This window comes from Pangasianodon hypophthalmus, chromosome 26 (assembly GCF_027358585.1).
Source record: "Pangasianodon hypophthalmus isolate fPanHyp1 chromosome 26, fPanHyp1.pri, whole genome shotgun sequence".
In the NCBI taxonomy this organism is placed as follows: Eukaryota; Metazoa; Chordata; class Actinopteri; order Siluriformes; family Pangasiidae; genus Pangasianodon; species Pangasianodon hypophthalmus.
This window is the reverse complement of record NC_069735.1, coordinates 19,710,411-19,724,262: the sequence shown is the minus strand read 5'-3', so window position 1 is coordinate 19,724,262 and position 13,852 is coordinate 19,710,411. Positions and strand designations below refer to the sequence as shown.

The following is a 13,852-nucleotide window of genomic DNA, read 5'->3' as shown; positions in this document are numbered from 1 at the left end:
GTCTGTCTCTTTCTCAGTGTGGTTTCTTTAAGCGTACACGTCATGAATTGTGTGAAGAAGGGAATGAGAACAGTGCTGAAGAAGAAGATGAAGTGTGCAGTGCTGAAACAAATGGAAAGATGGAAGAATGTCCTTCCACATCTGAAGAGAAACCGTTCATCCCCGCTGGAGGAAACAATGTTGTGTCAGAAAATGGAGGGAGGGAGAATGGAGAAATGGAGAAAGGAGAAAGTGTGGAGTGAAAAGTCTTCACTGATTGAGCTACTGATTGTTTATTAGCATGATTCAACTTCTTTAGCTTAGCTACAGTCCCCTCTGAAAATATTGGAACAGCAAGGCCAATTCTTTCCTTTTTGTTATACACTGAAGACATTTGGGTTTGAGATCAAAATATATGAAGATTTTATATGAGGTAGATCAGAATTTCAGTTTTCATTTCCTGATATTTACATCTAGATGAGTTAAACATCTTTTTGGTGGCAGACCACCAAATTTTTTGTGAACAAAAATATTGGACCATGTGACTGACAGGTGTTTCTTGTTGCCCAGGTGTGCCGTGTTAGTGAAGTGAAGTGACGTTTAGCCAAGTGTGGAGACCCGGAATTTGTGCTCTGTATTTAACCCATCCAAGTGCGCACACACACCCGGAGCAGTGGGCAGCCTTTTTGCTGCGGCGCCCGGGGAGCAGTTGGGGGTTCGGTGCCTTGCTCAAGGGTCTCACGTCAGTTGTGGTATTGAGGGTGGGAGAAAGCAAGGCATTTTGAAGCTGAGAAAAGAGGGAAAATCTATCAGAGCCATTACACAAGCATTGGGCATAGCTAAATACAACAATTAGGAATATCCTGAAAAAGAAAGAAACATTTACAGTTACAGTTAGAAGCCCAGTAGACACCCTTATCCAGAGTGACAGAGGAAATATAGTAAGAAAAACACAGACAACACAATATTTTTTTAAATAAAGTGCTAATTTATGTATTCCATGAACAGGTAGATCTTTAGTCATTGTTTGAAGTCTGCCAGTGACATCTAGGAGAAATTCATTCTACCACCGAGGTGCCAGAACAGAGAAGAGTCTTGATGACTGTAGAGTCTGAATAGAGCAGTACTAGAGGATCAGATGGAGCGTGGTGCTGTGCGGGATGTGATAAGTTCCTTGAGGTAAGTGGGTGCTGGTCCGTTTTTGGTTTTGTAGGCGAGCATCAGTGTTTTAAATCTTATGTAGCAGCTATAGGATGCCTAGCGTAGCAATGGGGTGGTGTGGGAGAATTTGGGGAGGTTGAGAAAAAGTCGTGCAGCTCCATTCTGGATCAGTTGCAGAGATTGAATGGCACTCAGAGGCAGAGATGCCAGGGGCGAGTTGCAGTAGTCCAGTCTCGAAATGACAAGGGACTGAACAAGCACCTGAGTGGCCTGTGGGGAGAGAAATGGACGAATCCTTCTGATGATGTGGTCTGAATCCTTCAGACCTGCAAACGAGTCATCAGCAGTAAGAATCAGAAAACCAGATTGAAATTCCAGAGAATACTTAAATGAGCCACAAACATTCTGGAACCAAGAATAACCTCTACCAAAGTGATGGAAAGGCCAAAGTGTGGAGAAAGAAAGAACCTGCTCATGATCCATAACATACGAGCTCATGGGTGAAGCTTGGTGGAGGTAGTGTCATGGCTTGGGCTGCTTCTGGAATAGACTCACTAATATTTATTGATGATGGAACTCATGATGATAGCAGCAGAATGCAATGAAAAGAAGAATGCAACAGTTTGGTGACGTCAGTGGATCACCGGCTCGATGCAGTTATTGCAATGTTATTTACTTTAATTTACTTTAGTACTATCTGTTCCTATATTTTTCCTCACAAAAAATTGAGTGGTCGGCTACCCAACTGCTACCCAATGCTTCCATGTTCTAAGTTGTTTAACACGTCTAGATATAAATATGCGGAAATGAAAGCTGAAATTCTGATCTATCATCTCATATTCATCTTTTGATCTCAAACCCAACATGTCTTCAGTGTAGAGCAAAAACAATAGAGTTGGCCTTGTGTTCCAGTACTTTCAGTGGGGACTGTATAATGCTGTATTTGTAACTCTGTGTTTCATTTATCATTGCAGTATATTTACTTTTGTATAAGAGCTTATCAGCAAAAATATCTTATCTTTTATTCACTGCATCAATTAATTAATTGACAGGTATATTTACTCATCTATTATTCATATATATTTACTCACTCATCAGATGCAGCGAATGTGCAGTGTTTAAATTTACAATCCCAGAACTATGATGATGAATAGTCACTATATCAGAACTCCAGAACCTCAGAGGAGATATAATAATGTGTCTGTATGAGTGTTTTTATTGCGAGGGTTAGGAGGCTGCCAATATGGTGGTTATCAGTGTTTTACAACAAAAAAAAAACAAATTTTTGGATATAAGATTATTTTAGTTTAATAAAATTGTTTATAAAATAATAGAGTGTATATAGAGTGTTTATAAAATTATTTTAAGGAAACAAGGAAATTTTCTAAAAGTGAAGAATTTGAATTATTTTAAAGTCTTTTAAACCCCTGACTGGGCAGATACAGAGAGTGACCACTAGATGGTGGTGGTCATCTAATTTTCCCAGACAGAAACTGCTGGAAGAAATTATTAACTCCTGAAAGTTAGATCACAAATTTGCAGTGCATCATGGGTAAAAGTTCATGTCACCTTAATACAACTTAATATTCAGACCACCAATTAAAGATATTGTAATAATAACCAGAAATACCATACTTATTACTTAAATAACAACTTGGATAAAAGTTTATTAAATGTGCCTGTTTTTTTATTTTTTTTTTAAAAAAAACAGTCTTATGAGAAGTCAGGTTATGAGTTTGTTTTATGAGTAATGTTTTTTGTTTCGAATAAAACTTTATTTTCTCTGAAATGTATTAATGAAAGTTTATTCAGTGTGTAATAGGTGTTGAGTTAATGTCAGTCTGTTATACAGTTAATCCACAAACACAGAGAGAATGTCTCATTGGGTAAATTCACCTGATCCGAGTTCCCTGACTGATTTGCACCATAAATTCACACGATTGTTGCACATGCTCACATTTTTATTAGGTTTTACAGCGCTGCCTGATCTGTACCACATATTCACCACATTACAGCACATTTTCTGCAGCTACCAGTGAGAAGGTGGTAATATATCTCTTTATAAGTTCAGGGATTAGAAACATTATGAATAAAATTTTTCATTGAACATGAACAAGTTCAGTCTAAATTGTTCCAGAGTAAAAATGTAAATTTAAAAAATGTTAAAGCAGTTAATAAAATTATTTTTCCATTCCAGTGTCACTTTAAGAAAGTATAACATGAGCCTCATCACCTGACATCAGAGCCTGATCTCACTAATGCTCTTGTAGCTGAATGAACACAAATCCCCACAGCCACGCTCCAACATCTAGTGGAAAGCTTCCCAGAAGAGTGGAACTCATTATAACAGCAAACACAGGGGGAATAAATGTGGAATGGGACGTTCAACACAAACATCTGGCTGTGAAGGTTGGGGGTGCACATACTTTTGGCCATACAGTGTAGATTGTATGGTTCATATGATGTAATTACATAATAAACAGTTCGGAGAGCACTCACTTTAAAGAATACAAAATTTCAAATATTAAGTAAGGGCTAGACAGAAAATTCTCCTAAAATCTGAACAGTGTTTTCAAGGATGCAAAGTGGAGGAAGTTTAGACCTCCATACTCCATACTGTTCATAAAAACAGACTTTAATATTATTCTATGTCCTGCTGAAAGTTCATTTTTTTCTGCTTCCTAACATGGAGGAGGACATGAAGGAAGGAAGCAAAAAGACACGAATAAGGAAAGGAAGCAGTCTAGAATTCATCAGGAGTTAGTACCTAAGAAAAAGCATACACTTAAAGACTGAGACTGTGTCTGAGCGCAGAACACTAGCTGGAAGGCTGTTCCATAACTGTGGAGCTTTGTAAGAGAAAGCTCTACCCCCAGCTGTAGCTTTCACTATTCTAGGTACCAATAAATAGCCTGCACCTTTTGATCGAAGTAGGCGTGGCAGATCATAAAAGACCAAAAGTTCGCTCAGGTACTGAGGCGCGAGACCATTCAGTGCTTTATAGGTCAATAGTAGTATTTTATAATCAATGTGAAATTTGATTGGGAGCCAATGCAGTGTGGATAAGATAGGGGTGATATCTTCTGGACATTCTGGACTAACTTGTTAGATGACGAGCCGTGAGACAAGGGAACAGTTAACAAGTGTATCTTTACTTGAGATGCAGGAGTTCGTCAACATACGTGAAACTTCTCTATGATAACACTCGAGCATGTGTACAGGCGAGCTTAGGAACTGAGAATTTAAAGCAACAGAACACTTATGTTCTACATCCTCCTTCTTTAACTGTGACAGTTATTCCTTAACAAAAGATTCTTACATTGTAAGCTAACTTTACTTTTAAGCTAACTAAAATCTTTACCTTTATGAGAAATGCATCTAAAGAATACTTAAGAATACTTAAACTAGGAGTGAGAAAGTCTATAACACTTGATATTTAACAGCTCACATTTTAAACATCAATTAAACAACTTTTACACATTCAGCATTATCACTCAGTGAATGAACGTTTCTCTTTCTCTTTACTCAGTCCATGTATTTAGGGTTTGGTTTGCAACGGCGACCAGCTCTGGTCACATATGGAGTTCAGTAAATGGTTTCTTCTTGGTTTCCTGTGAGGTGCATTGTTCTCCGACCTCATTTGGAGTAGGGTGTTCGTGTTTGGACTCAGCAGAGGGGTCTGGACAAAGGGAAGTGCCATCTCACTGTGCTCGAGCTGTTGTGGCGGCGGCTCTGAGACTGGAAGGATATGTTTTTGGTTTCGTCTGTATTCTTTTCCTTCTGACTGCACGAGATATGACCTTGATTCATCACAGAGTTGTTTAACAAGTAAAGTTCGATCATGGCCTTTGGAAGGTGCGAGTCTCACTACTTCACCTTGCAAGAGTGGTCGGAGTGCTTTACTGGATTTGTCGTAGTATGTCTTTTGACATTGCCGCTTCTTTGACAGTCGATCCTTGACAGTGGTGTTATTTTTTGAGGTTGGCACAAGAACGGCCTTGCTGATTGGTAGAGTTGTTCGAGTCTGCCTGGACATTAATCTCTCTGCAGGAGAACCCAGAGTCTGGTCACGTGAAATATTTCTGATGTTGAGCAAGTTTTGGAACACATCCGATCCATCCCTCTTGGATTTCTCCATTAGCTGTTTTGCACTTCGCACTGCCCTCTCAGCTAGCCTGTTGGCTTGTGGATATTCCGGGCTACTGGTGATGTGTGTGAAATCCCAAGCTGCAGCAAATTCTTTGAACAGTTGACTTGTAAATTGGGTGCCATTGTCTGAAAGGACTTTGTGTGGACTGTCGTGAACAGAAAAGTGCCTTTTGAGTTTTGTGATCACTGTGCTGGAGGACAGGTTATGAAGCACATCGATTTTGAACCATCCCGAATATGAGTCTACTAGTGCGAGGTAGTGTTGACCGTTCCACTCAAAGATATCTGTAGCCACAGTTGTCCATGGGAGATCTGGGATGTGATGTAAGTGAAGAGGCTCTTTTTGTTGGTGGGGCTTCAGAATGTTACAGATAGAGCACGACAGCACCTTATTTTCAATGTCTTTGGTAAGAGAAGGCCAGAACACAATGCCTCGTGCCCGGCGGTTGGTTGCCTCAAGGCCTGGGTGGCCTCTGTGACTGATTGTGATATATTCACTACGTAATGATTCAGGAACAACTATTCTCTGTCCCTTCATGAGTACGTCTTCATCAACTGTGAGCTCATCCCTGAAGGGGAAATACTCACGAATTTGGCAGCTTCTGGCTAGATGGCCATCCTGATTTGAGAATACTGCAAAGGCGTTGAAGAACTGGGTCCTGCGCAGTATGAGTTTGCAGCTCTTTCAGTCTGGAAGACGAGATGTGCCGGACTGACATGACTTCAAAGTCAGCTGGATCATCATAGAGTTCGTTTGGACAGGCTCCAGGGGAACGTGACAGCGTGTCGGCAAGGTACATGTGTTTCCCTTTCTTGTATGTGATTGTGAAGTTGAATTTCTGCAATCTTAGCATCATGCGTTGCAGGCTTGCTGGAGCTTTGTAGATGGGCTTGTTGAGGACTGTTCACTAGCGGCTGGTGGTCTGTTTCAATGTGAATTTGTTTACCATATATTTAGTCATTGAATTTGGTGCATGCAAATACCACCGCAAGAAGTTCTTTTTCGATCTGTGCGTAGTGCACTTCTGTTTGAGTCAGTGTCCGTGAAGCGTATGCAACTAGAGCACCTTCCTGAAGGCATGCTGCTCCAAGGCCTAACTGGGAAGCATCGCAGGTGAGTGTGACAGGTTTTTGGACGTCATAGTATTTCAGGGTGGGTGGACTGGAAATCTTGTGCTTTAAATCGTCAAAAGCATCCTGATGTTGTTTACACCAGCACCATTCTGTGTTTTTGCAGGTCAACTCACGCAGGGGGGCGGACAGCTCACTGAGGTTCGGTATGAAGTTTCCTAAATAATTAATCATACCCAGAAAGCGTTGCAGTAACATTTTCTGGTGGCTGCATTTCCGTGATTGCTATTGTTTTTTCTGGGTCTGGTCGTAGTCCCTTACTTGTGCAAATGTGACCCACGTAGCTCACCTCACTTAGACGGAATTTACACTTTTGAGGATTAAGTCTCAAGTTCACTTCACGGGCACGATCTAACACTCTCCTTAGATTTGCATCATGTTCCTTGTCGCCATTTCCACCCACAATGATGTCATCCACTATGACTGCTCAAGGGTAACCAGCAAAGATCTGTTCCATAGCATGCTGAAAAACTTCGCTGGCTGAGTTAATGCCGAAGGGCATCCGAAGGAATCTGAATCTTCCAAACGGCATACTGAATGTTCTCAGTAGGGAAGACTTGTGGTCCAGTGAGATCTGCCAAAAGGAGCTCTTGGCATCTAGCACCGAGAATACTGTGGAATTTGGCATTTGCGCTGACACCTCTCCCACTGTGTGCATGGGGTGATGTGGACGTTTTAGGAACTTATTCAGGTCTCTGGGATCAATACACAGTCTTATTTCATCTGAGTTTTTCTATGTGCTGGACGAACGACAGGTTGAGCTTCTTTGTCAAGTTTCATGCAGTATGTCACGGGAAGTCTCCCTATTTCATCATGGAAAATATCTGCATATTCTGTGTTGATCTGTTGAGCAAAACGTAATGTTTCTTTTAGACTGACCTGGTGTACTGCTTTATTGAGAGAAATGAGGCCCACCCGAAGACAGTCAGAGAGCCCAAGCAATGGCTGTACATCCCTTTGGACCACGTAGAACTGTAGAGTGTAGATCTGACCATTCAGATGGCAAGGTAACACTGTGGATCCAGCAGTTTGAATCTCCTCTCCACCATAAGCAACAAGCTTTACATGGCTTGACACCTGAAGATTCTCGTCTTGCTTTACTTGTGCAAATGTCTGCAAGGACGTGATGTTGCATGAGGCTCCTGTGTCAATCTTTAGTTCAGTTGTTTTCCCGTTGATTTGAACTGTGCAAGATATGGCAGTTTTCTTTGGCTGTTTTGAGTTAAGTTTGATCACATTTTGATGGTTTATAGCAACTCCATCTATAAAGAATGAGCTATTTGCTCACTGCTATTTGAGGCTTTGGCAACATCAGTTTGATTCACAGTCTTTTTTAGATTTCTTGTGTGATGAACTTTAGTTGATTTGCAGCATTTTTGGAAGTGGTTCCATTTGTTGCATCTGTGACATTGCTGGCCATATGCAAGACATCTCTCCCATTTGGCTTCATGGTTGCTTCCACAATTGCTGCAATTATCAATTTGCTGTGGGGCGAACTTGTCTAGCCTGGGTTTGGGAGTACAAAACGGCTACCTTTTTACTTTTTGTTGAACACTGTCCACATTTGCCATGCCAAATAGATAACAAATAACAAATATGTGTAGATTTTGCCTTTGTGTTTTTGGTGTATTTGCTGGCTGACTAGGGTACATAGTGTGTAAATGTGTTCAGTAGTGTGGTAGTTGGGTAGAAAACCAATTTGACTCTTACTCAAGACATTGTGAAGGCCTGTATCTGGGCATTGAGAATACAACAGAAGGTTTTCCCTAGATTACTGTTCACACAGAGGCCTCTGTAATTATTGGGGTCATATTTGTCTTCACTTTTGTATAGTGGGTATATTAAACCCTTATTCCAGGTATCTGGAAAACAGCAAGCTTGCAGGACTAGATTGAACAGTTTTTGTAAGGTCTTCTGCATTACAGTTCGGCTGAGCTTCAGTCAAAATGAAAAATAATAAAAACGAAACACAGTTCCTTCAGGAAACTACTGTGCAGCCAGTATCAAACCTCCCCTTTATTTCCAAGGTCCTTGAAAAGGTTGTAGCACAGCAGCTATGCTCATACTTACATAGGAATAACATTCATGAAATGTATCAGTCAGGATTTAGGCCTCATCATAGCACAGAGACAGCACTGGTAAAAGTTGTAAATGACTTACTACTGACCTCTGATCAGGGTTGTGTCTCCTTGCTGGTGCTGCTTGACCTTAGTGCAGCTTTTGATACCATTGATCATGCTATTCTCCTCAATAGACTAGAAAATGTAGTAGGCATTAAGGGAACAGCCCTTTCCTGGCTCAGGTCTTATTTGACTGATCGTTATCAGTTTGTAAACGTAAATGGTGACTTCTCTTCTCATGCTAAGGTAAAGTTTGGTGTTCCGCAAGGCTCTGTTTTAGGCCCACTGCTCTTTTCTTTATATATGCTACCTCTGGGCAAAATTATTCGTAAGCATGGTATTAGCTTCCACTGTTACGCTGATGACACACAGTTGTATGTTTCAGCAAAGCCAGATGACAGACACCAGCTTAATAAAGTTGAGGAATGTGTAAAAGACATTAGAAACTGGATGCTTATTAACTTTCTCTTACTTAATTCTGACAAGACAGAAGTACTTGTACTAGGACCACATGCAGCTAGAAGTAAGCTTTCTGATTACATAATAACTCTGGATGACCTTTCTGTTTCATCATGTGCAGCAGTAAAAGACCTTGGTGTGATTATCGACTCTAGTCTTTCTTTTGAAGCTCATGTAGATAATATAACTAGGATTGCTTTCTTTCATCTCAGAAATATTGCTAAAATAAGAAATATATTGTCACTACACGATGCAGAAAAATTAGTTCATGCTTTTGTTACCTCTAGGTTGGATTACTGTAATGCCTTACTGTCTGGATGTTCCAGTAGGAGCATAAACAAGCTCCAGTTAGTCCAGAATGCAGCAGCGAGAGTCCTTACTAGAACCAGAAGATATGACCACATCACCCCTATCTTATCCACACTGCATTGGCTCCCAATCAAATTTCGTATTGATTATAAAATACTACTATTGACCTATAAAGCACTAAATGGTCTCGCGCCACAGTACCTGAGCGAACTTTTGGTCTTTTATGATCCGTCACGCCTACTCAGATCAAAAGATGCAGGCTATTTGTTGGTACCTCGAATAATGCGGGCTACAGCTGGGGGTAGAGCTTTCTCATACAAAGCCCCACAGTTATGGAACAGCCTTCCACTTAGTGTTCGGGGCTCAGACACAGTCTCAGTATTTAAGTCTAGGCTGAAAACATATTTGTTTAGTCAAGCCTTTTGTGAATAGTTTTCTTAGGTACAGGGGCAGGTCTGGAGGGTTTCACAGGCATAGAGTGTTGTGGTGAAATGGGATGTTTGGATGCTGTCGCCCCCCCACTCTCACATGTTCACTCAGGTTTGTCGACGGTGGAGTGGCTGGCTGCTTTATGTCCCAGGGTGCCCTCATGTCTGTGTTAGCTTCTGGCTCTCCCTTTCAGTTATGCTGTCATAGCTAGTCTTGCCGGAGTCCCTGCTTGCACTCTGCATGCAAAGTACATCGTGCTTAACCATTAGAGGACAAAAGCTCACCTAACAATCTCTTCCCTTCTCTCCATCTCTCTCTCTCCCTCACTCTCTGTCGAGCTACACATGCTACTTCTGAGATGCCAGTGATGCCAGTGATCCTGACCCCTTCTGCTCCTCCTCGCTGCCTGACCCATCCTGATGCCCTACTTCTGGTTGGAGTTCTCATCGGTTGAGTTCGCTCGCTGCTGCTGGGGGTGGCCCCATATGGACTGCCTGAAGAACTGTTTGGATTGCTGGGGATGGTGCCACCTGGGGGCTGTGGAGATGGCTTGGGGATCACATATGGGGAGCTGTACTGTAATGGCTTGGGACTGCGACTGCTGTAGTGGCTTTGGGGCTGCAGTTGCCACGAGCAGCTTCGTACTCAGGACTCCATCAGTGGACAGTGGATAGATTTTAACCAGCCGGACCTCTTGCAAATACTGTGATTGGTTGCACAATTGCACTATTTGTCCATATAGTACACAATAGAAGGGATTTATTTATAATTGCACTATCCGTTGCACCCAGATGAGGATGGGTTCCCTTTTGAGCCTGGTTCCTCTCAAGGTTTCTTCCTCATATCATCTCGGGGAGTTTTTCCTTGCCACCGTCGCCACTGGCTTGCTCATTAGGGATAAATTCACAGTGATAAATTTAAATATTTACAATATATTTTTGTGAATCCATTTATTTCTGTAAAGCTGCTTTGTGACAATGTCCATTGTTAAAAGCGCTATACAAATAAAATTGAATTGAATTGAATATTAGACAATTAACAAGGACTAAAAGACAACAGTAAACACAGACAATAAATACAGACAATAGTACCATAACGTACACAAATCAAACCAAATTAATCAAGTCAGATAAATAGGAAATATATATAAAGTGTAGCAGAAGTGGGGAGATGGTGATATGTACAGCTAAAAAAAGGAAATTCCACAGTGGGGTAATGTATGAACATTGTATATGTACTAAGCGAATAAATATATATATACAGTTATTGCACATAGTCATGTAATAATAATATTGCACTTTTTGAGTGAGGAGAAGTAGCATTTCTGTTCTAATGTTGTCTAGGCCACATGCTTTTCTGGGTTTTAGCTTGTTAAGTACATCTATCAGTTCTGATGTAATAATGATGTAATCTGATGGTCTAAAGTGTTTTGATTATTTTGGAAGGTCAATTCCAGTTGGCTTAGCATTTTTTGTAGGTTTTTTCTGGTCAGGTCTGAGTGTTTCTGGAGTAATTTCTTTACATATGATTTGGAAACAGTTTTCCCATATTTCTCCATTTTTATGGGTATTTCCTGGTTCTGTTGTTTGTTTAGGTTGTTCCATTTTTCCCAGAGCTGATTATTGTTTATTAAATCTTCAATTTAGTTTTGGCCTTGTATGGGTCCCTGTGTTTCTGGTTGAAGAGCTATCAGTGTGGGTTTCTTTTCATTTTGCACTCTTCAACAAACCAGATTTCATCCCTAATTTTTTGTATAGGTTTCTTGTTTGTATGGAGAAGGTTAGCTTTGATTGCACATTTTTGATAGATATCATTTATTTGTTCTACTGCAGAGTTTACATCAATTTTGTTATCCTTGAATTGTGTTAGATGGAATCTACTGATTAGGTTGCTGATCTCTTTGGAACTATTCGCACTAAGGAACTCAGATTCACTGTTGGAAGACCATTTATAGGTTTTGTTAAGTTTGAACAGATTGCTGGGCTCATGGTCTGTCCTGTGGAGTTGTAGTGCTTTCTTTGGATCACATTAATTTGACAGTGATCTGATAAGGAGGTGTGTGGTCTGACAGTGAATGCACGTATGGAGGAGGGGTCTAAGTCTGCAGTGGCATAGTTGACTACACTCGCCCCAAGAGGGGAGCAGTATGTAAAGCGGCCTAAAGAGTTCACTCGGATCAAACCGTTCAGCATGTACAGGCCCAGGCCTCGACACAGGTGCACTAACTCCTTACGTTTTTACTGACTATGCCATCAGGGTTGTTCCGAGTTGTAGTGGTGGGGGTGAGACGTGATGGTTTTTAAGTATGTGGTTATTCCCATGGGTATCTATTATATCAGGCTCTGAACCTGTTCTAGTAAGGTGATTCTGATAGGGGTAGATATGCCGCACAGATAAACAGGTCCTTTTCACAGTCTATAGTGCCCTTACTGAGTTTTAGCCAGTCTGTGTGTCTCTCTCTCTCTCTCTCTCTCTCTGTATGTGTGTGTGTTTAGTCCAGAGGTAATTGGATGTCTGTTGGTTGTTCTGGAGGTGTGTTATGCATTATAATGTACATTGCGTTTCTCTGATTTTCTCAGCTTTATATATGTGATTAATTTGACTTATATTCTTCATTGCAATAAAAACAGTAACAGTAACACAAACAGTAAATACAGCAGGTGTAGGAGAACCACACACTCAGTAACATAGTGATGTATATAAGTAACATATACTGGTATATTATATACATGTTTATTCTTTTACATCTTTAATACGAGATGTAGTATATATCCCTATATATTTACACTAGCAAGCGACAACTGAAGTGTTCAGTACACGCCCAGAAGTGAGAACAGTAGTGTTCAGTACAGGCCCAGAGGTGAGAACAGTAGTGTTCAGTACACACCCAGAGGCGACAAACTGTCAGCAACACTGGCGAGACTTGTTAATGTGCTAGGGGGAATGTAGAGTTTTACAGTTTGTATGGAAATTAGAGATCTGATATAAAGTATTCTTTGCCTGTCTGGTATTGAAACTTTATGTTTTTACCTGACACACCACCATGATTTATTTGTAATGTCTGTGATTGTCTTGTCACATGGTGCCATTGTGTGTGTAACTTACACACAGGAGTTTCAGAGTCAGAGCAGCTTTATGTGTAACTTATACATAAAACTGATATGAGTGCATCACTTGTGAGAGTTCTCATATTATTATTATTGTTATTATCATTATTATTATTATTATTAACAACAACAACAATAATGATGAAATGACTGCATTACACATTCCAGATATTTGAGGCAAGCCAGATGTTGGTTAGGGTGTTGAGCGAGGCATGTTTGAATGGTGGCTCTGTAAAATCAACAGGTTTCAGTATGGAAACACACACTTCAGAAATCAAAGCATGACGGTTCAGGGTATAGGGCTATGACAAAACGGAAATTTGTAAGCTCTGTGCTCTGTGATTGGTCAGGTGTGAACACGGAGTTGGTCAAGCTGGACCATTTGTGATTTCTTACAGAGCCAAATTTATTTATGTATGCACAGTGCTTACAAATTGCACTTCCTTTTCGACATTGTGATTGACAACACTACAGTCCAGTGAGAATGCGATGGACAGGTGTTCTGAGGACGTCAATCATTTTTACATGCGAAGAAGTTGTCGCATCAGTGAAATATGATTTATTCATTTACTTTTTCCTTTTTTGTGCCTGTAAAACCATAAAAATATATTTCACCATCTTTACAGCAGGTTTTCTGTTTTTATAGATGAAGTCTTTGTGATTTATAACGAGTTGGAATGCAAAAACAAGTTGGAGTTTTACCTCAGAGTTTAAAATTATACTGTACAAGCATTTAACAGTATAAAATTATACTGTACAAGCATTTAAAAGCACTGAATGCAATTTAGAGCCCATGACAGAGTGCTTAAAATGCCTGCAGTCATGTAGTAGAAGGGTCTGATTTTTGACCTTTACAGACAAATTTATAATTGGACTCATTTGCGATACTTGTTGAAGAGATATTTTTCCAGTCTTTTCTTTGCTAGTGTAGAGAATACTTTTTTAATTCTATAGGAAACTATACTTGAAGGTAAAAACCATCCAAAGGGTACACAAAGCCAAAGTGAT

General features: G+C 40.4%; 1 protein-coding gene across 2 annotated transcripts in view; it reads left to right on the top strand.

Moving 5' to 3' along the window:
- Positions 1–2,948, top strand: part of LOC113524847 (integrin alpha-M) — a 72,141-nt gene extending 69,193 nt beyond the window's left edge. For both annotated transcript variants that reach the window (XM_053229770.1, XM_053229771.1), the window contains exon 31: positions 18–2,948. In XM_053229770.1, coding sequence (XP_053085745.1) covers positions 18–242 — 225 coding nt within the window. In that variant the 3' untranslated portion in view covers positions 243–2,948. The remainder of the gene's footprint in view (positions 1–17) is intronic.
- The last annotated feature ends 10,904 nt before the right edge of the window (positions 2,949–13,852 follow it).